This window comes from Phaenicophaeus curvirostris, chromosome 17 (assembly GCF_032191515.1).
Source record: "Phaenicophaeus curvirostris isolate KB17595 chromosome 17, BPBGC_Pcur_1.0, whole genome shotgun sequence".
NCBI classification, from domain to species: domain Eukaryota; kingdom Metazoa; phylum Chordata; class Aves; order Cuculiformes; family Cuculidae; genus Phaenicophaeus; species Phaenicophaeus curvirostris.
The window spans coordinates 4,253,415-4,276,211 of NC_091408.1; the positions used below are offsets into that span (position 1 = coordinate 4,253,415).

The window sequence follows — 22,797 nt, forward strand, 5'->3', positions numbered from 1 at the left end:
TCTCATTTTCCCGCCCATCCTCCCCTCCAGGCCCCGCCCACCCCGCCTTGCGCACGCGCACGCGCCCTCATCGCGCGGGGCCGTTCCCAGCCATTCCGGGCGCGCCGGAAGTGACGTCACACCGCCCCTGGCGACCGTTACTAGGGTAACCAGAAGGCGGGAGCGCCGTTGTGGGGAGGTTGAGGCCGCCCCTGTCGCCTCAGGGCGCTGCGAGCCCTTCGCCTCCCCATGCGGTCTCTGTGAGCGACTGGGGCTCTCCTTCCACACCCCCCGGCGCTGAGGCACCGCCGAGCCCGGCCAGGGCCCGCTCACCGCCCCGGGCCTCGTCGAGGCGCTGCCTCCGCCGCCCTCCCGCAGCCCCCGGCTCCCTCTGCCCGCCGAGGCCTCCTGACGTCTCTTCTGCCTGTTCTGCAGAGGGTTTTTTTTTCCCCAGGACACAATCATGAGTGATCAAATCCAGTTCATTGTTGAGAAGCTCAATCAGGAGCCCTTCAGGAAGAACTTCAATTTAATCACGTTTGACTCCTTAGAGGCAGTGCAGCTGCTGCAGCTGCTCAGTGATGTTCTGGGGGAGATTGACCCAAAGGTAAGGAAGGCAATCAGAGGTGCTCACACCTGCGTCATTGCAAACGTCTTAAATGGTCTTGACGCAGAAATTTGCCTTTACTGAGGTCTGGCTGTATAATGTTTAGCCTAGAGAAGAGGAGGTTGAGGGGAATCCTTGTCTCTATGGTTCTAAAAGATTGTAGGTGGGTGTTAGTCTCTTCTCCCAAGTAACAAGCAATAGAAGAAGAGAAAATGACCTCAGGTTTCACCAGGGGATGTTTAGTTAGGTTATTAGGAAGAACTTCTCTTCTGAGAAGTTTATCAGGCACTGGAATGGCTGCTCAGGGAAGTGGTGTAGTCCCCATCCCTGGTGGTGTGTAAAAGATGGGTAGATGAGGTGTTCAGGGATATGGTTTTGTACTGAACAGGAATGGTTGAACTCAAGGATCTCAAAGGTCTTTTCCAACCAAATGATTCTATAATCTTGTGGTGCGTTTGGTTTACCAAAATAGCTTGTATGAATATTCCTGGAAGTTTATGTGCCTGGCAGGAGTCTTTTTTGTCTATACGTCTGTGTGGTTTTGGCAGATCAGGAAGGATACTGGATTCCTGTTCCCTGGAGACTGATGACTGTGTATTTTTCTTTGCGATACAGATGTTAACTTGGTTCATACTGACAACCGCTGTGTTCTTCACTCAGAAGTCAGACTGTGTCTTGCACACGCACGCACACATACATGGCAGGGACTGATGAAGAACTGAACCTCATGACTTAGCTGTTGCAACAGATACTAAATCTCTCTCCTCTAAGGCTACTAACGATGCGTTTAAATCAGAAGACATCGCTTACACATCTAGGGGGCAGATCCCTGTACTTTTGTGTGCTCAGGTGTCTGACTTCTTTGGTGGAAGTGATCAGTTTGTCTGCATAAGTGAGGTCCCGTGAGCAGGGAAAATGTTTAACTAGGATAAATTTACTTGAATAAACATGTTGGAGAAAATCCATTAGAAGATAATTGAAGTTTAGTGATAAAAAGGATGTTCTTGATGGAGCATCTTGCTTCATTGAGATTTCACATGATAAACAGATAAAGTCAATTCTTTCAGTGTTGCTAGTTAATTAACACAACTTGCACAAACAGTGGTTTAGTAATTTTTTTTTTTTTTTCACTGTGTAGCACGCTGTTGACATTAGAGAGGAGCTGCCGGAACAAACAGCTAAAAGAATGTTGAGTCTCCTTGGTATCCTTAAATACAAGCCTCCAGGAAGTATATCCGATTTGTAAGTGTCTTTTGTCTACACGTCACGGTGAAACATCTTTCACACCTTATACAGTAACGACCTGGTGTGGGTTTTTTTGACCTGGACCATCCCTGTGGCACCGTGTAACGCCTGGAAGCAGCTCCTGCCTTGTCCCTGTGGATGTGGTCTGGGATGCCCGCGGGAGGCTCCGGGGCTTTTGCGGAGTTTGCCGGGAGAGGGCGCCACGGGACTGGCAGGGTCAAGCCCTTCCCCATCCCTTCAGACCGGCCGCAACCTCCTGCGGCAGGTTATAACAGAAAAAACCCCGCACTCTTCCCACGTAGCCCCTTGTTCCCCAAGAATATCGCAGAGAAGGAAGAGTGGTTCTTGCTGGTTTTAGTCTTTTGATGTGTTTGGGTTGCTTTTTTCTCAGGGTAGCAGAATTGGCATTAACAGTAAACGGGCATCGTGAGTGTTTTCTTGCTTAACAGCATTAAGAAAATTATTAGGCAAGTGGAGAGGACATGTCAAAATATTGCAAGTTGTTTATTCCAAGTCAGTGCTCTTTAGTTGGAAACTTACTGGCATTTTCTTTTTGCTGTTTTGGTATAGGAGTGCATTTCGCCAAGGGTTAGTTACTGGAAGCAAACCTGTAATTCATCCTGTCTTACATTGGCTTCTTCAGAGGACCAGTGAACTCAAGAAAAGAGCATACCTGGCACGTTTCTTAGTAAAACTGGAAGTGCCAGCAGAGTTTCTACAGGATGATACTGTGGCTGACATCAACAAACAGGTACCATTTTTCATTAATGCCAAAATTGTCCATTAATTAATTGAAGTGCCAATAGGAGGAGAGATAAATGAATCGTGCAGTTACCGTTGAGATATGTGTTCAAGTGAGCTATGTTAAGGGTGTGTTGGAGTCGAGAGTGGGCAAATCTTCACAATGAGAAGTATATTTCTTGATTATCTTTATTCCAATAACCCTGAAATTGTATATTGATATGTAGCATTGAATTAAGAGATTTTAAGCTCATTAGGTACTGGGTGCTAACTAATGTTTAGAGCCATGTTGACCAAGACAGAAAGACAGATTTTTATTGCTTAATTTTTAAATGCTTTTTTTACTCTTTATGAACTATGTCAAGGATATTTTTAACTTTATAAATTATCACATTGAAATAGTCCAGAAAATGTTATGTCCAAAAGCCACTTAGTCGTCAGTTGATAGTTTAGTACTTAGCAATTTTATTGGTATTTGAATTCATTCTATATTGTGAGTGGCTGATGTTGAAACAACCAGAAATGAACAGAGCATTCTAGATGCTAGTTTCCCAGCATTTTGTAGAACAGAATTGCTGCTTCACTGCTCAGGGATGTGATGCCTTTCTTTGAAGTGGCCTTTGCTGTTGCCACTTTGTGTTCCACATTCATATCAACTGCTTTTCCCAGGAAGTAAAAAATGACTGGATATTCTCTTTTTAGATTTTCCCATCTTATTGAATGGCTGTTTCTGTGGAGATTAACTTTCCTTGTATCTCAGCTTGCGTTTCTCCGAGATGAATCTAAATTTATTTCCTATCCATATTTCTAAACTCTTTCTGTCCCCTGTTATTTCTCTACCCACACAGACTTTCACACTGCCTCTCAGTTTAAGATTACTGGTGGGCAATGTACTGGTGTGGAAGTAGCACACTGTCTACTTCTTTCTAACCACCAAACTACATCTATCAGTCTCTGCAATATAGCAAGGGCATGATTATGCAATGTGTCAAAACTATTCCTCATGTCAGGTGTTCTCTTGGACAGCTTTGCTGGGTTGAGGCTCAGTGCTCTATAAATTAAAGCTCCACTGCTTTGATCCAGCCTGCTGTTAGATCAAGCTCTTCTTTTTGGGGCTGATAAATTTACGAATGTGATATACACAGATTTATAGTAAGAGAGCATAATTTGTTAATATAGCATTGCCCCTTTCAGATAACATCTTATCTCCCTGTTTTGAAAACACACTATCTGTTACAAAGGAAGAAGCGAAAATACTGCAGAAATCGTGAAACTTCTGAGCGCACCTTCAAATGGAGGATATTTCACTGTGATTTTTTTATTTTTGCTTTATAAGTTGACAAGCTTTTGTAATGAAAAAGTGCCTTTAGTTCTTGTTCTCACCGTATTTCTATTGCTATATTTCTTGTCCAAGTAGTGAATCAACATGTCTATCTGAAAATCCACTGAGCTTATTCTGCATGGTTTTTTGTTTCATTTTATAGTATGAAGAACTGATGGAAGCATTTAAAAACCTGCATAAGGAGTGTGAGCAGCTCAAAACATCTGGTTTATCTACCGCAGAAATAAGAAGGGTAAAAAAAAACTGACAAAATCTCATAACTTTTAAAATATTTTTAATATCAGTTCTGGTTTTGTTGGTTTTGTGGACTTGCTGCAATGTGTTAGTTGCACAGGTCAGAGCTGGTAGGCACTGCAGCTACCTTTTTGAAACTGTTCTCTGTTGGCAAACAGATTAGAAGGGCCTCGCTTGTGCTAGGAGTTGAGCTTTCTGAAGCAGATTGGACAACAAGGCTGCCAAGACTCTGTTCAGCATGATTTTCAAATATTAGAAATCCTTTTCCTCTGCATTCAAACTGATACAAAGCTTTTTGCTTTTCCGAGCAACAGAGTAATAATTTCAGAGGATGTTGAATGAATTAAGAGCTTATGTCAACAAAAGTGATGATTCTGTGCGGCTAAGGTCTTCATTAAAGATATTTACCCTGTTTCAGCGAAATATTTAAGCTGTTGGTATAGCTTTTCAGTAAGACATATGGACAAATTAAGCAAATGTTGAGATAAGGCCTAGAAGTGGAGAATTGATTTCCCTTTTTCTAATAACTATTAATATCTGCAATCCTGCTGTTTTAAGGTAGGATTGAAGGAGAATAATAATTACATACGTGTTTTAGCGCTCTAGGTGTTTCCTTTAACACAATTTTAATACAAAAAGTAGCAGCAAACATCACTTGTATGCAACTTCATGCAAAATTGTCTGCCAGGAAGTAGATCATGATGGTAACATCAAGAACATTGTTTGACTGCATCAGATGTTGAATTCATGGTGATTTTTGTTTGATTGTTGCTGTTTGTTTCTTTGTTTTTATTTTAAAGAAATCCACCTGCTTTTCCTTTAAATGCTCACACTAATATTCAAGAATGCAGATGAAGGAATGTTAGCATAAAGAGAGTGGGAACTGTGGGGGAAGTAAGAGAGAAGAGAGAGATGGGAATCCTGGATGTTCTGATCAAAATCATTAAAATTATAACTGCTTCAGCATACTCAGAGAAGAATTCTGATTTTTTTATTAATTTGAACAGAATTTGGTCCAATCCATATTATATAGTAAATAAATTAACATTTCCTTATCTATTTTTTTCTGCTTTTTAGGACATCAGTGCAATGGAAGAAGAGAAAGATCAACTCATCAAAAGAGTAGAGCGTCTTAAGAAGAGGGTAATAAGAGAAGTAACGCTGTTACATTTCAGTGTCATAATCCTTGGCTTGCAACTCTGATTTTGGAATGCAAACAAGGATTAAGATAAACATACTGTATGTCTAGGAAGGAATCGAATAACTAATTGACCTACAGGGAATCTCCCCAGGCGTTAGTCCAGAGCTTTTAAGAATCTTGAGTCCAGTACTTTGCTGTCATTTCTGAGTAGTAACATGTATGGAAAGGAAGTGCTAAGTGGGCTTGTGAGACATGTGATCCCTTTAATGTATTTCTCAACTATCTGACAGTAACATGCACTATTTATCCACTTGCTGTAGGTGGAGACAGTACAAAATCATCCACGAATGCTTGAAATAGCAAGACAGCTTCGCTTAGAAAAAGAGAGAGAAGAATCTTTGGCTCAACAGAAACAAGAACAAAAAAATCAGGTATTGACATAAAACCATGACTATTAAAATAAATAGTTATTGACATTTGCTTGGGAATCGTGCATTTTAAAAGTAAATCAGGAACAACAGTAAAGAGTACCTCCCAACATCAGAAAATTAAATCCCATGTAAAATAGATACATTTCAAGGAAAGAGGCTTGACTCTGCAAGTTTTGAACACCTCATTCAAGATACTTGGCTGCCTCAGCTGCCACTGACATCATCATTTAGCAGGCCCAGGAAATGTTGCATGACTTACTGTTATAGCACCCGAAGAGCATTCTTTATATTTATGGTAGCGAGCAAATGTTTCCTTAGTTTGATTTGTGTCTCTCTGCATCTGCACTAAGATTTCAGGGACTGAGTAACGCACCAAGTACCTCAGCTTTTCACTGAGTAGAGAGGGATACATGTTCAAGAGCAACCTTGGGGTTTTGGTCCCTGAGTTTGACAAAGATGGATGTCCTAGAAAGCACTGGAAGCAGCTGATATCAGAATATAAGGGTAGGTTTTATTCCTGAGCTACATTTTCAAAACAGGATACTTCAATAAAATCCGGTGCTATATTGTTATATGATCTCATCACATTCTGTAACATGAACATCAACACTGTATTAAAGGGGAGAACCCCAGATTTCTAGTATTGCAGTCAGTGTCTGGATATGGTATCAATGTGAATCAGTGGGCTTTCAAGCTATTGGGTCTTTGCTTGAACCTGAGTGAGATCACAAGTGAAATGAATGTGACATCCAGCTAATTCCAGTTCTTTCTACATGTCTCTCTAAATCACAAAAATGCTAATCAACTGGATGCTGTCTGGCAACAAGCTTTCCAGTGTGCTCTCAAGTTGGACAGTGGATTGCTGTGACATCTCCTCTGCTTTGAAGAACTGCAATATAAGAAGAGTTATCTGCTGCAATCCTGATTCTTCCGGTGTTTTTTTGTTGGTGGTTGTTGTTGTTCTAATGTTCAAGCTGCTCATATTTTTGGTTGAAAATCATTTAATGAATCTCTGCCATAGAAAGTACAAGAATGCTTTCCTTAATTAACAATGGAGAATATCAAGTAAACTCAGGCCAATTGTTGAAAATTTGATTTGGCATATTCTCTTGTGAAACAGATAATCACCAGATGCTTACAGCTACCATTTTGTTATATTTGGGCTTCTTTTTGGTACTCCTTTGTTTTAGTTATTCGAATATGCATTTCAAAGGAATGAGCTTACACGTGTCCAATTCTCTCTCAAAAGTTATTCCATGCAGAGCAGAGACTGCAAAGAGCTCAGCTCCAGCTGAAAGAGATGCATCATGCAGTAGCAGATTCAAAACCTGAAAGTAAGTTATCTTTAATCTTTTAAAATGTTTAAGTAATCTTTAAACTTATGGGCGTTTACACTTCTCTGTTAGAAATTAAGTCAAAACTGGATGGCTGTCAGTACTATGGTGATGCCAGAAATCATGTAGGAACTTGAGAGAGTCTAAAGAAATAACTTGTGTTGTAAAGGCACATGCTGCAGATCATAAGCCTGGATATGCCTTCCCACAAAAAGCCAGAGGGACATTCAGAAGATGGTATTGGTCGTATTTTTTGAGGTCCACTCTTTAAGAAATCTTAAAACAGTTGAATTCTGAGTACTAACCATAAAACTCTGCAGGAAAATAGCTGCTGGAATGACAAAGGGGTGGAAAAATCAGAAGCTTCTGATTCAGAAAAGTTTTGTGTCTTTCATGTTTGTAATTTTCTCAGTGCATGTATAAATACATTCAATACTAGATTTTGTTCAGTGTAAACTTATTTAATATAAGGTAACTGGACAAATATTTGCTAGAAAAGCTTTAAGGCCTGTTTGGTATTGTAGTGCAACTTTGGTTTGTGCTTTTGTATGGTACCAAAAATAAATCTACTTCCCGATTAAGCTTTTTTGTAGATCATGGATTATACGCACACAAACTCTTAAGGAACATACAAATATGTTTATATATACTAGATATAGCTATATATTAATGCCTGTATATTTAAGTATGAACATACATTGTTCACATAGGAAAATACTTGGTTCTTATGATATGACGGCAGCTGATTGCACGTTGCCGTGTTACATTAGTAACAGCAAGATTGCTTCTCGTTTTCAGTGATATCTCAGTCTGCAAATAACCTCAGCAAAAAAAGTTACACCACTTGTGGAGTAAGGTAGTACTCTGATCATTTGTAAAATAGCAGGTGGAAAGGAATTGCAGTTTTTATGTAAATGCATAAATGTCTCTGAAGGCTACAATTTTTACAAACCTCTAGGTTTCTGATGATTAAATCACTTTGAAGGAAATGTAACAGGCATTAGCCTGGTAGGTTGACAACAAAACTGGGACTCAGTTGAGGGTTTGGTGTTTCATATGGGCTTGATCTTTAACGAATTGCTTAACCCCTTCCAACTTCTCTTGCACTTGGTTATTAATAACACATCACAGGTCTGATAGAGGTTTGGTTTACTGTATGTAAAGTAACATGAAGGTATAAGACTCAGAATTTTCCTTTTCACAGGGTTTTTCAGGTTGCATTCTAAGTTCCTGTGGTAAAAAATATGCAATGGAACTATTTTTATTATATATATAAATTGTTTCCAAAATATTAAAATCTGACTATTTATTGATTTAAACTTAGTAAAGTAAGTCATTGTCCTATTCTTTCAAGTACATTTAGTATTCCAGTTGCAGCACGTAACTGCTTTGGCAGCTGTTTTGAGTTAGAGAATGTTTTTCAGTCACCACTGCGTTGCATTGTTATTGCTTCATAATTTTGCTTTAATTTTTTCACAACACTCATCAGCCACTGAACCACAAATAGAACTAAAAGAGTATCTGAACTATCTTCTGTACTCAAAGGGACCTGCAGTGGATTTTATAACCGTTCCATTTTGGCAGTACCTATCAGAGAGTTTATACAGCAAAGCTGTGTCAACATTTCTATTTCAGTTCCTGGGGTTCTTTTAAGGCCAATGGAAACTTGATGGGTTCAGGACACAGAAGCAAAGGTAACATAATAAAAAGCCAGTAAATATGTCATTTAACCATTGAGATGGAAATAAAGATAAAGTTAACATAGTTAATTTCCTTATCTTAAGTCCCAGTTGCACGGGGAAAAAAAGTGTTTAGATGTTCCAAAGAAAAACTCGGGAGTCATTACTTAAGAAAACTTGTGTTGAAATTTTGCCCGAAGACTTCAGGACTTAGCTTTGTAATTGCTTTTCCCTATAGTAGTTACAAAGATGCTGCCTGTAGTCACAACTGCAGAATGCCAACTGTGTTTTTTAAGTAATTGAAATTAGGTGACCACAGTACGCTGAATAGGATTCCATTTATTTTAAAAGCTTTGTTGGTCTACAGTTAGCACAAATTATTTCATTTTAAAAATTCCTTTTGGCTGCAGTTTGGCACCAGGACTGCCTACTCGTAAGAGTGTAGCTTGTGTGCTGACAATTCAACAGCTGGTTGGTAGGTGTGGAAGTCAGATACTTTCCTTTAAAATAATTCTCTTCCATTTTTAATACTTCAGGTTGTTACCTCCAAAGCAAGATAAAATGATGAAAGTCATTAACATGCTTTTCAGTTTGTTTTGGGGATGCATGTTGCTTTGACTACTTCATCTTATAATTAATTTTGATTTAATTGCTTTAAAGAAATGTTAAGTAACTCTTTAAGGAATGCAACTAGGACATATTCATGAGTATCATTAACATGCAATTAGCATCAGTCTGCCTTAGCTGTGCCAGAAAATACAGCTTACGGTTACAAGTTTTTAACTCTTAGACATAATTAAAATACTTTGTATTGTATAATGAAAAACAATTGGTTGTTATGAGATGTTTTGTCAACTAAAATGGATCACACTGTTTTCCACATTGCACTCCTTCCCTGTTTATTAACTAGTCAGTATCTGTTGCTTGACTACAGAGAGGTCGTTGCTGCTGGTAGCACTAAGTAACATGAATTTGCAGTGTCTGTTGTTGTGGATGTGAAAATGTTTTTATTAATGTTTACCACTAGTTTGAATAACCTAGTTGATGCTTTCTCAGCAAGATTACCATCTTTTTACTTTGAATATCTCTGTTGGCACAAATGCAAATTGTTAATGCCAAGAAGCAAACTGAATTACTGAAAATCTCTGTCCATTTACAGAACATTATTGTTCATTTTATTGGCAGAAAGGCAAAGACGTGGATAACTGGCTTAAATACTGATTAAAAGAATAGGTTAAGATGATTGTTGTTTATAAACAGTGATATGTGTAATTAATATACTTCATTAAGTCAATATACAGTAATGGATTTAGAGCACAGATAACTTCAAAACTCTTCAGTCAAAAAGAAATTGCTATGTCTATTTTACGTCTTTCTGAACACTTGATGCACAATAAATATTTAGGATGCTATTATTTAAATATTCCATTTTAATGAAAACATTAGCATTTTACTTTTCCACAGAACTATCTTTCCCTAAAATTCCAAGTTTAAATGACCTCCACCAACACTACAGACCACGTTACCAAATCCATCTATAAATTTAGTTGTAAAGGAGAATCTGTTAGTTGGAACTTTATTTCCATCTTGATTTTATTTGTTATAAAGTTAGAGTTAATTGATATAAGGTCAGGGGTAAAACACTTTTAAACTAACTTGATATCTTTGATGAGAACACAAGTCTGGTTGGCAAGATTAATGGTACTGCTATGGTTGAAGTTTTTAAGACCATCCCCTCTTTACTTACAGCCCATTTTAAAGAATAAACAAGGTGGCAAAAATTCAACATGACCCGTGTTAAAAGGCCTAAAAAGAAATTGAAGATTCTAGAAAGGAAATTAATCAAGGAAGCCTCACTGAGTGGATGTGTTTATAATCGGGACATGCAGAAAATAGTGTGGGGCTTGTTTTTTGCTTAGTATTTATATGATTCCTGAAAGAAAATAGCAAATGATCAAAGGTAAAATTGTCAGATGAAAGATGGGAAAAATGACTGAATAATGAGGAAGGAATAATGTTTGCATGCCCAGGCCTCTGTTTAATACAGAGAGATTGGAAGTGCCATCATTGGAAGCTGTGGATGGAGTAGTTTCAGTACTTTCTTATTAAAGCTGATTGCAGAAAGGAAGGTAAAGGCTGTGATGGAAGTGAATGCCACATGGAAATCTGCTCTAAACTTGCTTTTGTCATGGCCATCCTGTGTGATATTAAACAAAGTGTTGGCAGATAGTCTAGAAAATGAGGGCTCGTTTGGTTTTTTCCCCTCATTTTTTTTTAAAAATAAATTATTGCAAATGATTTTAGTATTTGATGCACAACTGTTAGCCTGTAGAGGGGAAAGAAGTAGGAAAAGAAGTAGAAATCTGAGCAGAAGGTGAATCAAGCTTTAGCTCCATTAACAGAATTATGCAGGGAAACTTGCCTCTTCCCTACATGACCGAGCAAGCACTAAGAAACTCTTTCTCCCATACCTCACTTTGCAATAATAATAATAAAAAAACTTGAATGGAAAACATGAGGAGTTGCTCTTAATAGCTCTCCACATGCAAATACGTGGTTGGCAGAGCCTTGTTAAAATAACCTTAGGGCACAGAGCCAGACTGCAGCTTGCGTATGTAGATTTTGTAACCATAAGTCAATGTTAAAATATTAAAAACAGAATTTATATGTGTAATGGAAAGATTTAAAGTATGCTTGCTTTTCTTTCCTCTAGCCTGGGAATTTGAAAAAAACAACATTTTTCACTGAAAAAAAAAAAATGTACATGAGCTGCCCTATTTGGTGTTTTTGAAGGTTCTGTTAAACAGCAAGATTAGCTCTTCTCAATATGTTGAATTGAATAGGAGGAAAAATATATCCAAAGTATTTAGGAAAGAAACTACATTAGTCATGAGGGGTGTTGACCTCATTGTGTCTTTCCCCACCAAGATGTCAAGTTTTAACTCGCTTCATTGCTTGTTGCACCATCCAGAGTGTGCACGATGCAGAACCGGTCAGTGTTTAAAAGAAGCTGGTACTAGCTCAGAGGTTATCTGGGAAATAAGTCTCAGTAGTGATCAAGGTTGTACCCTGTGAAGCCAATGAAAGGTGTGGTTATTCCCTGCGTTTAGTGTCGTACCTACAACAGATTATTTGGGCATGTACATTTTTATAAGAAAACTGGAGTAGTAAAAGGAATAAAATGTAGGCTATAGATGGAGATTTTTTTTTCTACTAAAAGCATAACAAGAAATTAGTTTGATTAAATTAAATTATTCTGATATTCAATATTTATATTTTAATTGCTATCACTTTGATTTCCACACGAAAGATCTTGGTTATCAATATTAAACTGTGAGTTGTGTTCCTAGTTAGTTCTGAGGTGATAATGCAGCTCACAGTGTATGTGGGAAGCTTTGCTGCACTTGCAGAGGTGGCAGATTTCTAGTGAGACATTAAAATGTGGTCCCTCCTGCCCAGCTCTGTCCTGGACTAAGGAAGCCTGGAATCAAATTCTTCTGGAACAAAGAAGTGGGGATTTTCTCTCAGTAAGTTGATGTCCGTTTCTCAAGGTGTAGCTGTAGTGCCAAATACATAGTAGCTATTGAATCCCTAAAGTAACTCTGCTTAGCATTCCAAAACCAGTATGGATGCCATTTGTTTTGCACAAGATAAATGACATTTCCACAAAGGCAAAAAGGTTATGTGGTAGTGTTGCTTTTCATAAACACAGAAAACAACAAAGTAAACTGCTGGAAAAGAGAAATTCCTGCTCATTTTTAGTTTGTGTTGACTTGACTCTTAGCAACATTGCTTTCCCTAGCGTCTGTTTTCTTTCTTGTAGTTCCTGAGGCTTTCTCAAGAACTTATGGCTTATTTCCTCTGGCAGTTAAGTCAAATAGTTTTCCTTTCAGTCTGAGCTGGGAGCAGAGGGTGAGGAAGATCTATCAGTATGGTGTTTCCAGGGGTAGATAGTGACAGAAGCAAGGGAGCCCCTTTTCCTAGGCTTGTATTTTGCTTCATTCTGACCCTTTCCTTTGGTCAGTCAGTGATCTGGTCAAAGAATTTTTAGCCCAAGAACCAAAAACTCTGCTTTCACCTACATGCTTTCCCATCTCTGTTTCAGCAGTGGCAGCTGTACTATTTTATCTCTGTACTCCAGCTTTTCTCTGCTTGTACGCTATATGAAAGAGACACAGACAGTGATCTTCTTGTTTTTCTTGGCATTTCATTGCAATTCCATATTCCCCCAGATATGGAGACAACACTCCCCTCCCCCAAAAAACTCAACTCTAGCAAGTAGTTTAAAAAGTTCCTAGAACACTTATTTTTATTATCTAGACGACTAAAAAATATTCCAAAATCCCTATTCCCACCTGACGTGCAGCTACCAAATCTTACTGTATTCCTTGGCACTTGTGTTTCAAAGCAGTAATTGCACTAAACTGCCTTTTGTCAGCAGGTGTAATGCAATTTAAATAGCTGCTCCATTTTATTCTGCTGCATTTTTCTAGCTGTGTAATGTTCTTTTCTGAACATACCTGTGTTTATAAATTGTCTGTTAAGGAGGCTAAATTACTGTTCCTAACGAGCCAAGTCATCATAAGCACAGTAACATGCAATTGTGCATCAGGCTTGTGTAGAGCAAAACTTATGTGTGGTTACTTTTTCCAACAGAATTCTTGATGTTACTCAGCAATTCCTTCTTGGGTTTTTTCTGTTTTATTATTATTTTCAGCATTCTCAGTCTATATACTGGCCCAAGATTAAACACTTGTTCTTACAAGAAAAATAGTCTGCTAGTTACAGAGAGGGAATTTGTAAGTGTTCCAGCAATGTAAAAGATCCTCAGAGTAGGCATACGTTCAATTCTGCTCACTTTAAAGCCTTTTCAGATGCCAGGTTAAAGTTTTATTTTAAGGGAGAATTTCCAAGGATATAACAAATCTACACATGAGATAATTTCTCTCTGTCGATGAAGTAATTCATGTGAAAAAATGACTTAAGCAGTCTGTGAGTAGGACCAGCTTCAGGATACTTGCTCCTCTGCTCCAGCCAGGGAAGTCCCAAGCTTCCAAAAATCTCTGAAAAAGTTAGAATAGCTGTGTCATGCTTTGCTGTCTCTCACCTTGCACATGCATAACCAACCAAAGTCTGGCTCTTAACATTCCAGAAGAATGTAATTCATAACACACAAAAGGTAACAGTTAATCCAGTATCTTGATGTAAGGCACACGTGGGATTAATGGCATCCTGTATCAGTGCTGCGTGGTGGATTTTGCATCTGATTCAGCTAGAGCCACACGTAGGAAGGGGTTTACTTGCTTATTGGTGAAAAGAATCTGTCAAGGAGTTAATGGTTGTATGTTAGAGATACAGGTGAACAATGATACATATTGTATTGTTTAACATCCAGGTTAAAAATCTTAGTCAAGTAACTACCTGTTTCTTGAGTGTTGAAAAGACGACTCAAATGTTACGCTGTGGTTGTTATAATCTGCTGCTAAATACTTTTAGTGCATTGGTGAAATCCAACTTAATTATCTGCTACTTTATTTTTTTGTAGATACACACTGATTTAATTTGTTTTTAAGGTTTAATGAAGAAACTAGAAGAGGAGATAAATTTCAATTCATACCTGGTTACTGAAAAAATACCTAGAGAGCTTGAAAGTAAGAAGAATTCAGTTTATTTCTTACAAAAGGTGGTTGCAGAGCCAGCTATGAGTCAGTCTGATCTCAATGTGCTTGAAATCAAGGTAAGGTGACCAAGGTCACACTTGTGTTTGCAGCATAGGCAAAGGTTCTTGGATATTGTAGTTTTCATATCCTTACTTTATAACTTACAGAAAATGTTTAATTTCCAAAGGAGCATCCCTTCAGTTGTGCATGAAAACAAAATGTGGGCCCAGCACTGGACCTGCATTACGTTTTGACTTCATTGGATTTCAGCACATATTTACACTGCTGGCTTATCAGCACTCATCTCGTTAGCAGAGAATTAAAGGAAGGGTGCTAGGGCTGTGGTTCCCATGGCTGACAAGAGTCCCAGCATTAAGGCAGGACTGGAAAAGCTGAAATCAGTGTGCTGATGTAGATGCAGTAAAGCTTCAGCTAGAATGAAGATCGATTATTTGAGACTATAGACAAACAAATGCATTGTGTGTCGGTAATGAAGAGGTTCCATAGAGCAGGAGCATGATGGTCTGTGACTCTTCAAAGTAGTGATGAAACTTGATATCACTTAGTCTTTACTTGCTCCCCTTGAAACTTCTGATAAATGGTTGAGAGAAAAGGAATTTCAGTTAATATTGATAAAATTACATTTTTCACGTGGTATGTGACAACATCAATCTTTCCACCGACTCCCATGCATTTTTCTCTCCACATACACCAGTTTACTGCATTTTCAGGGCCAATGTCTTGCTTCTGCCTTATCATAAAGGCACAGAACTGGAAATCCAAAAATGTAGCCTCTTCCTGGCCAATACTTAATGACTCATTGAGCTTTTTGGGTCTCTTTCCGTTTTAAAAATCCAGCTGGATTGTAAATCTGATTTGCAAAGCATTTAATTCTTGGATAAAATGAAGAAATAAAGCTCCCTTTCCTTAGTTCTCTTCTCTCTCTTGCAGATAAATGAAGTAAATGCACAAATCAATCAGCTTATTGAGAAAAGAATGATGAAATATGAGCCAATTGACAGTAAATTTTCCATGTATCGCCAACAGGTAAGAAGCAGCAAACATCTTTTAAGCAGAAGCCGTAGAGCAACTTCAGCCCCTGTTCTACATACAGAATTTTTTTCTTTAATTTGTTTAGCATATATCAGTAGAAATACATAATAGTGGAAGCAAAAAGAAAATAAATAGCTTTGGAACATATGTATGTTTAGGGCTGAGTCAAACAATTGCTCTCAGTCACGTTAGTGGGTTTGTACTGACTGCTGTCCTTAGGCTATTAGGAGTTGGCCTTCAGTTGTATCAGTAATTCCAGAAGGATTGTTTTGGAGGAGCTGTTTTGGTAAAGCTCCAGCTGTGGACAGATTCTTAAAAGGCAACGTGTGGGGTGGCTGCTGCAGTCAGACCTGGAAGCAAGGCTTGCTTTGAGTTACACCCCTTGCTGGTGTGTGACCTGTTAAGAAGGTATTCTTTGATTTTTTTCATCCTGAGGCTGTGAAATAGCCTTGCTATAAAATAAGCTGTCTGTTCTAGTCTTAGTAAATTCACAAATTATCAAAAGGATTTATGAACTCTTGAGATTTTCAGAGCTTATGCAGAAATGTGACTGGTTTCTTTTCCGGGCAACCTGTACCACTGCTAAATTTGTTGAACGTTTTCATGATGATGCTGATGGTGACGGTTTCAAAAATAAAAAGGCTTAAGTGAAATCTATCAGTGGGAGGGAAAATATTGTGATAAAATGTATACTGCAGTTTAGTCACACAGGCAATATAAAACACACCATTTTGTTTTGTGAGAGATGCTCTTCCTTCCCAAAGAAAAACCTGCTACAAAGTGTGCTGGTACCAAAGGCCACCTGGCTTCTGATGTAATTGTGTTCAGTGGAGGAGCCACTCCAAGAGTTCAGGTTGCCTGCTGTGAGATCAAAGCGTATGGTGGTCTTCGCTTTGTTCTGCTAGGGATTGGCTTCTGTTTCATAAAATAATTATACATTTTGTACCACAGTTTGTCACTGCAGATGTCTCACGAAGCAAAGAGTGGAGATCCTACCTCAGCAGAATCCTATTAGATTTATTTTTAGGAATAAACCTGATCTTTTTAACTAAGTGTGAGAAACCCAGCATGTATTTTGCTTCATTTTTTCTTAAATTTTCCCTTTCATGTGAAGAAACCAATGGTGCCTCCAATCTCATGTGTCTGCATCTAAATTAACGTGCTGTGTTATTTTAAAATGTTTTTAAATAGTGTACTTCGGCGAGATAAAAATGCTTTTATTCCCCCTGAACTAATGTGCTTATGTTCCCAAATCTGTTAACTTCTGGTCAAATGTTAGGTGCTATTAAATATTCTGCCTTGTCTAAAATATTATTGTTTAAGTGGTTTATCTTCTAGACTAAAAAAAAATATCTGTAATATACACTATTTCTGTGCTGTATTGCTTTATTCATCGTCTTGTAGTTATTTGCCAAGATTTAGTGGCTTGGTTCTGCTGTTAGTATAACATATTTCTGTAGGTTGGAGTAGGTTGGAGTTATAAAAATCTGTATTATGACATTTGTGAAGTCTTGGATAACTTTCCAATTAAGCCATGTTGGTGCATCTTACATAGGCACAAAAAGAGGCTGAATAGAAGAAATGGAGCAAGTAAAATGCTAACCCTTTTCTTCAATGAAAAAGAAAAAAATGAGGTGAAGAAATGTAAATCTAAAATATAAAATACATCAACATGAATTTGGGAAAGAAGGGTGTGGTTGAAATCTCAGCCATACTGATGAAAGTTAGGAGTCTGCAGTCGGCTTCAATGAGACTGTGATTTAACCTACTGCATGTAATGAGTAATCAATGCTTTTTCTCTCTTTGCAAAGAGGCATACTTGCATTTCCTAGTGAAAATCAGTTTCTGACAGTTAAAATGTCATTTCAGTGGTGCAATGCCTGAAATTTGATGGATTACATTTTACTAATGAGTAAACAAAGCAATTTTCACTTTACTTTCCTATATGCGTTTTTAATAATTGTGCAGGCATCTATAATTTCCCGGAAGAAGGAAGCCAAGGCAGAGGAGCTTCAGGCTGCAAAGGAGGAGATGTCCAGCACTGAGAGGCAGATGCTGCAGAAGACCAGCCAGGCCCAGGAGTTGAAAGGCTCTGAAGTCCTGAAGGGGGATGAGGTATGCAATGTAGCAGTGGAAATAAGGAAGAGGAAATTTGTAGGAGGTGGATCAATTCTTGCTAGCACACAATTTCCTTTTGACTTTACATTGCAGGAACTGCTTCTACAGTATCTTATCCATCTTCGTGGCATATTGCTAAACTACGTGGCTTCAGCAGGGCAATAGACTGGCCCCTGGGTTTTTTTTATGCACTTTTTTTTGTCATCAAATTCCAAAATGAATGTATTTGAAGACTACTTTTTTAAAATGTGCAGATAGTGCAGTAGTGTCCAGTGCTTTCAAATGCTTTCCAAAATTGTAGCTATTGTCAAGTTATTCATTTTAGTTATTCACATTGTACCTAATAGATTGCAAGGTATATGAGCCCCTAAAGTTGGGGCTCCAAACTCAGACAAAACAATGTCGGTATCATTACAGTGGTATGTGACGGTAAATAACTAGAAAAGGCAACAAGATTAACGAAGGAATTAAGAGTTCAAGTAATAAGTCATGCGGATTGAATTAATTATTTGATGTGTAATAAAAATCTGCGTTACTATCCATTCTCTATATGAAGACAAAGCACAATACCAGCAGGTATTAGAAAAACAGTTAGTCATGTTGTATTTATTACTCATAGAAGTTCTTACTTAAAAAAGTTCCCAGCACCTCCTGAAGTTTATCTGCCATCCAGACTTCCACTTAGCACAACTGGTGTAGCTCTGGCACAGTTATATTTGAGGCTGTACTTGTCAAAGCAGCTTTTTCTTCAAAAGTTTGCAAGGATAAGGCTGCTGCAGCTGGGTGGTGGCTTGTCAGCAAAATGAATCGACTTTTCTTAAGAAGATAATTTTTCTCAGTTCAGAAAAGCTGTATAATTCTCTGACTTAATGTATCTTTTCATTCCCTCACGTGTTGTCTTCATGTGCACTGCCATCATTTATCAAGAGTAGCATTCTTTGCTTTCTTCTTCTTTGTTTCTGTGCTTTTTTTACATGCTACTTAATACAGGGAACGCCCTTTGTAGAAGAAACTCCCTTCCTGATCCCATAGGACATGCCTGCTTCACAAAAATCAGTTGTCTTTTAAAGTAGTCTTGAAGAGTAAACTACGTATGGAAACGTGTATGTGTACATCCAGGCATAAAGGCTTCCTGTGTAACATGGAATCCGTATATTTCACTCGCGCCCTCTTGCCTTTCTCCTCTCCTGTAAATCAGGATGAAAACTATAGGTGGAAGCGATGGCACAGAGACTTTGAAAATGAGGATGTTGATTTCTTTTACTATTGCTTACTCTACACATCCCATAGGTGTTCCATAGGTAGCAGCAATAAGAAGAAAGCTGCTTTAGTTTTCTCTCTGCTACAAGGTTTTCAGCCCCAGCGGGCATGTTGCTAGAGTCTTTGACAACTTTGTAAGTGAAAATAAAAACAGAAAGCTGACAGTCTGTGTTTCGTGACATGTGATGGGAAAGAAGTGTTTAATTAATCAACAAGAATGTGTTACCAAGACAGTGACATATGTTTTACATTATCTACAAGTGCACTGTAAGGTAAGAAATAATTTATGTTGTGCATATTCTTGAGAGGGACAACATGCTCTGATCCATAGTAATGCAAGGAGGGCAGGGTAGGAGGAAAACTGTGTCAAGAGGAACCACACAAGAGCCTTAATAATGAAATATATGAGTTACAAGAGGACAGAAAAAAGAGGAGACCTATTTTGAACAGAAGCTGCATTCCTTTTGTTGAAATATGTTCTGCTTTTGACTTTTTGAATTTTTTTCAAGTCTTCATTTTGAGGAGAAAAGAATAAATGACTGAGTGCTTTGGACCAAACCATCAGTTTGAACTAAGAAGGGTTTGTTTTTTCATAAGAAGCATTTCTTGTTCTGTGAAATGCTTTCTGCACATCAGCCTAAGCAAGCCAGTGTTATACAGGCCATGTTCTGCTCCTGTGTTTTACTGCATTGGTTTTGCAGTAGTGCTACTCAAGGGTACCAGTGTAAAGTAGTAAAGAGTGTTTCCTATGGCTGAAAACTAGGAAGGGATTTGAATTCTTCATGATTTTCATCACCTCTGTTTTTGAAGGTTGCAGTTTCCTCATCTGGAAAATGGAGATAACGATACTTAATTCTTCTGTAAATGTCTGCTGCCAAAAATGCTGCATAGGACCTTGGTACTGCATATCAGTTTTTATATCTCCTTCAAGTACATTGTAAATGCCTCTTGGAGAAACAGTCGTGCCTCAGAGTTTAGGTTGTGAGAAGACAGGACTGATAGATGAGAGAAGTAAGTTGGCAGGGAGGAGATGATGAAGCAAAAGTGAAGTGAACAGATTATCTCTCATCATTAAAAGTCTCTGTTCATCACTCACCAGACAACCTCCTGCTTTTATGTTATGCTTTTAAATTTGTGTTTTCTGGCTCAGTGCTCTGTTATTCCAGCTTTGAGCCAATACGTAAGGGACTGTCGATTAATGTAATGGTGCATCACTGTTGCAATACCTGTGTTCAGTGGGGACAGAGGGAGATTGGACAGTCATCAACCTTCACTTAGTGCTCTGACAACCAAGAGCTTCCTCATGCATTCTTGTTGCAGTCACGCACCTTTTACATTTAGTTCCTCAGTTCTCAAAAAGGAAGAAAAAAGAGGTTAACTAATAGTTTTGCTGTCTTAAGTTGAAAAATGGACTTTTAATCCTGCCACGTTTAACCTATCTAAATGTTACAGTTAAGTCAAAGAATTATTTTCCTCCTACACCCAGTACTTCTTGTATTTTGTTGTGCTTTGCTGTATCCTCTTATATCATGGCACTCACAAGAACTGGCAATTGAAGAATTGTTGCCTTCCTAGCTTGTTTAGCCATAACAGTGTTGGGATCTCCAGGTCTTAGCACTTTATTCACCAAAAGGTCAATCCTGGCTTATGCTTTTAGGTGCTAGTGTTTTGCTTTCTTCTGTAATCATAAAAAGGGATGTTACAGCATTCCACTTGGTTTGAGAGGTTGCATAGCTAGATGGAACTTAGAAGAAACAGCAGGGAATGCTCAATTCATTTACGTCAAACACACAAAAAAGTAGGAATAAACTGTCTGCTTTGGGGATCATGAAATCTTTTTAAGGACTTCAAACAAAGTGCAGTGAGCATGGGGCAAAGTTGGCAGACTCCTAGCTGCAGCTGTCAGATCCTGAAAATTAGGGAGTCAAATGTTGACACTTGGAAGGCTAGATGGTTCAATTACAAGTGATCCTAGGTAAAGCTGTGATATTTTTAGCTCCTTACACAATGCATTGTACTTTTCAGAGTTCAACATAGGGCCCCAAGAACCTCGACTTTCCCAAGGCATCAGGATAGAACAGTGTCATAGCTGTGCTTAGCTACAGTGGCTGAAATGAATATAATTTTGAGAATGTGGCACAGCAAGTCCTGTCCATTTGTTAACAGGTACGCAAGGTTCGCACATTCATTTTCGTACAAACTCTCATCCATCCCTACCTGCCCCCCAGTAAAACCAATATAAAAACCATTTCAGTTTGCAAATGGAGAAAGCAGTCAATCTCGAACCATAGAACTTGTCACTTTTCCTCTGAAACGGCCGGGTCCACCTGAATCCACCAGAACCAGTTCTCTAGCTCCAGACTAGGTACATGGGTTTTTAAGAGAGTAGTTATAAAGGAGCTCACAACTCGCACATTAAATGGTTTAAGCCAGGACCCAGATTATATTATCCTTTCAGTTTGCTACCTTTCCCTTAAATTTTTGCTAAGGTTCCAGGTACAGCTATACTCCTGTCTGTCAAAGACTCCTTACGTATAAAAATAGGAGGGTGGCTGGTAGTCAGGTTGCGAGAATAAAAGTGGCAAATCTGTAGGACTCTTAGAGGAGCCAGAAGCTTTTTTCCTATGAGTTAACTATCGTTTTAGCCAAATGTATGCAATGATTCAGACAAATCTGCGCTGAACCGAATGCTCTTTCAGCACCTGCTGGCAAGAATAAATCATCGTTTTTATTGATCTGTGCGTTTTCAGTGATAACTGAAAATGGTTTTTCATTAAAAATACTCTTGATTGATCCAAATGATTAGTAATCGCTACTTTAATACTTCTTTCCTGATCAGAAGTGAGCACTCCTCAAAGAAATATCCTGCTTAGTGCTAAAGAAAGAACTTTCCTGATTGATCAGCCTAATGAGCAGGCTGTAGGGTCCTTTCAGTTTAACAAGTTGAGGTAAGACTGCTCGTATATTTTAGAAGTTTGTCCTTCCATGTATGCGTTATTAACTATATCCAACAGTGGCTGAACTAGCTTAAGTTTAGAGCCTCTTGGGAAGAAATACTGAAAATCTGTCATAATCAGGAACTTCTCCTAACAGAATGTTAATACTTTGGACAGCCTGTATCCCATTAATTGGTAGAGTTAGAAAATTAAAACATCTGTTCCTCAATGTCTAATAAAAACAGTCAGCTAAGATTTTCCTGCAATTATCGTGCTTATGCAAATAAATTTATTAACAAAAGTGTTTATTTGGAACCTTGTTTAGATTATGCATTTCAGAAAGACAATTAATACCTTATTTTCTGCAGTAATTTTGTATAAAGGATATTTTGTTTACTGTAACACTATCAAATTGATACAGTAATCCAGAAAATACTGGTTTTAAAGATTTGATTTGAAAGTGAGGGATTAATCAGGGATTTGTTCTTTTCTGCAAACAAGCTTCTCCATTTTCTCCTTCAATGATATTCTTGGAATAAGAACCTTGTGAAAACTTCACATGGGGCAAATGTTAGTTTTAAGGAGATGAAATGACAGGCTTTATAGCGAAAGCGTGAGACTGAGCATTAGCAGAGCTGGGCTTTGATCCCAACTCAGCAGTGCACTGAAGCGTGTGGTCAACATGCTTATGTCTTTCCTGGAAGGAGTAACTTATCCCTGGAGAAACAGTTTAATAGCTGTGGTTCAATTTTGTCGCCTTTAGAATTGTCATAATAATTAATTATTCCACAAAAGCGTGGTAAGACTTAGTCTGGTGACAGAAATCTCTTTCAGATTGTATGAAGTGGAGAAGCATGAATTACCAGCATTGCTGGATCCTCTCAAAAGTGCAGCATCATACAGGAAATCAGCCCAGGCTGCAGGTCATGGTATGGGAGATCAGAGTCCCGTTTTCATCCAGTCTGTTTCATAATCTAGATTCCACGGCTGTTATGTTACAGTCACCTATAAAAATAGCCAAGTGAAAAAGCGTAGTC

At 38.3% G+C, this 22,797-nt stretch overlaps 1 protein-coding gene across 1 annotated transcript in view; it reads left to right on the forward strand.

Moving 5' to 3' along the window:
- The first annotated feature begins 363 nt into the window (after positions 1–363).
- Positions 364–22,797, forward strand: part of IFT81 (intraflagellar transport 81) — a 37,691-nt gene continuing 15,257 nt past the window's right edge. The window contains exons 1-10 of the mRNA XM_069870958.1: positions 364–586; positions 1,725–1,828; positions 2,402–2,582; positions 4,057–4,146; positions 5,226–5,291; positions 5,610–5,720; positions 6,970–7,054; positions 14,307–14,470; positions 15,345–15,440; positions 17,415–17,561. Coding sequence (XP_069727059.1) covers positions 443–586; positions 1,725–1,828; positions 2,402–2,582; positions 4,057–4,146; positions 5,226–5,291; positions 5,610–5,720; positions 6,970–7,054; positions 14,307–14,470; positions 15,345–15,440; positions 17,415–17,561 — 1,188 coding nt within the window. The 5' untranslated portion in view covers positions 364–442. The remainder of the gene's footprint in view (positions 587–1,724; positions 1,829–2,401; positions 2,583–4,056; positions 4,147–5,225; positions 5,292–5,609; positions 5,721–6,969; positions 7,055–14,306; positions 14,471–15,344; positions 15,441–17,414; positions 17,562–22,797) is intronic.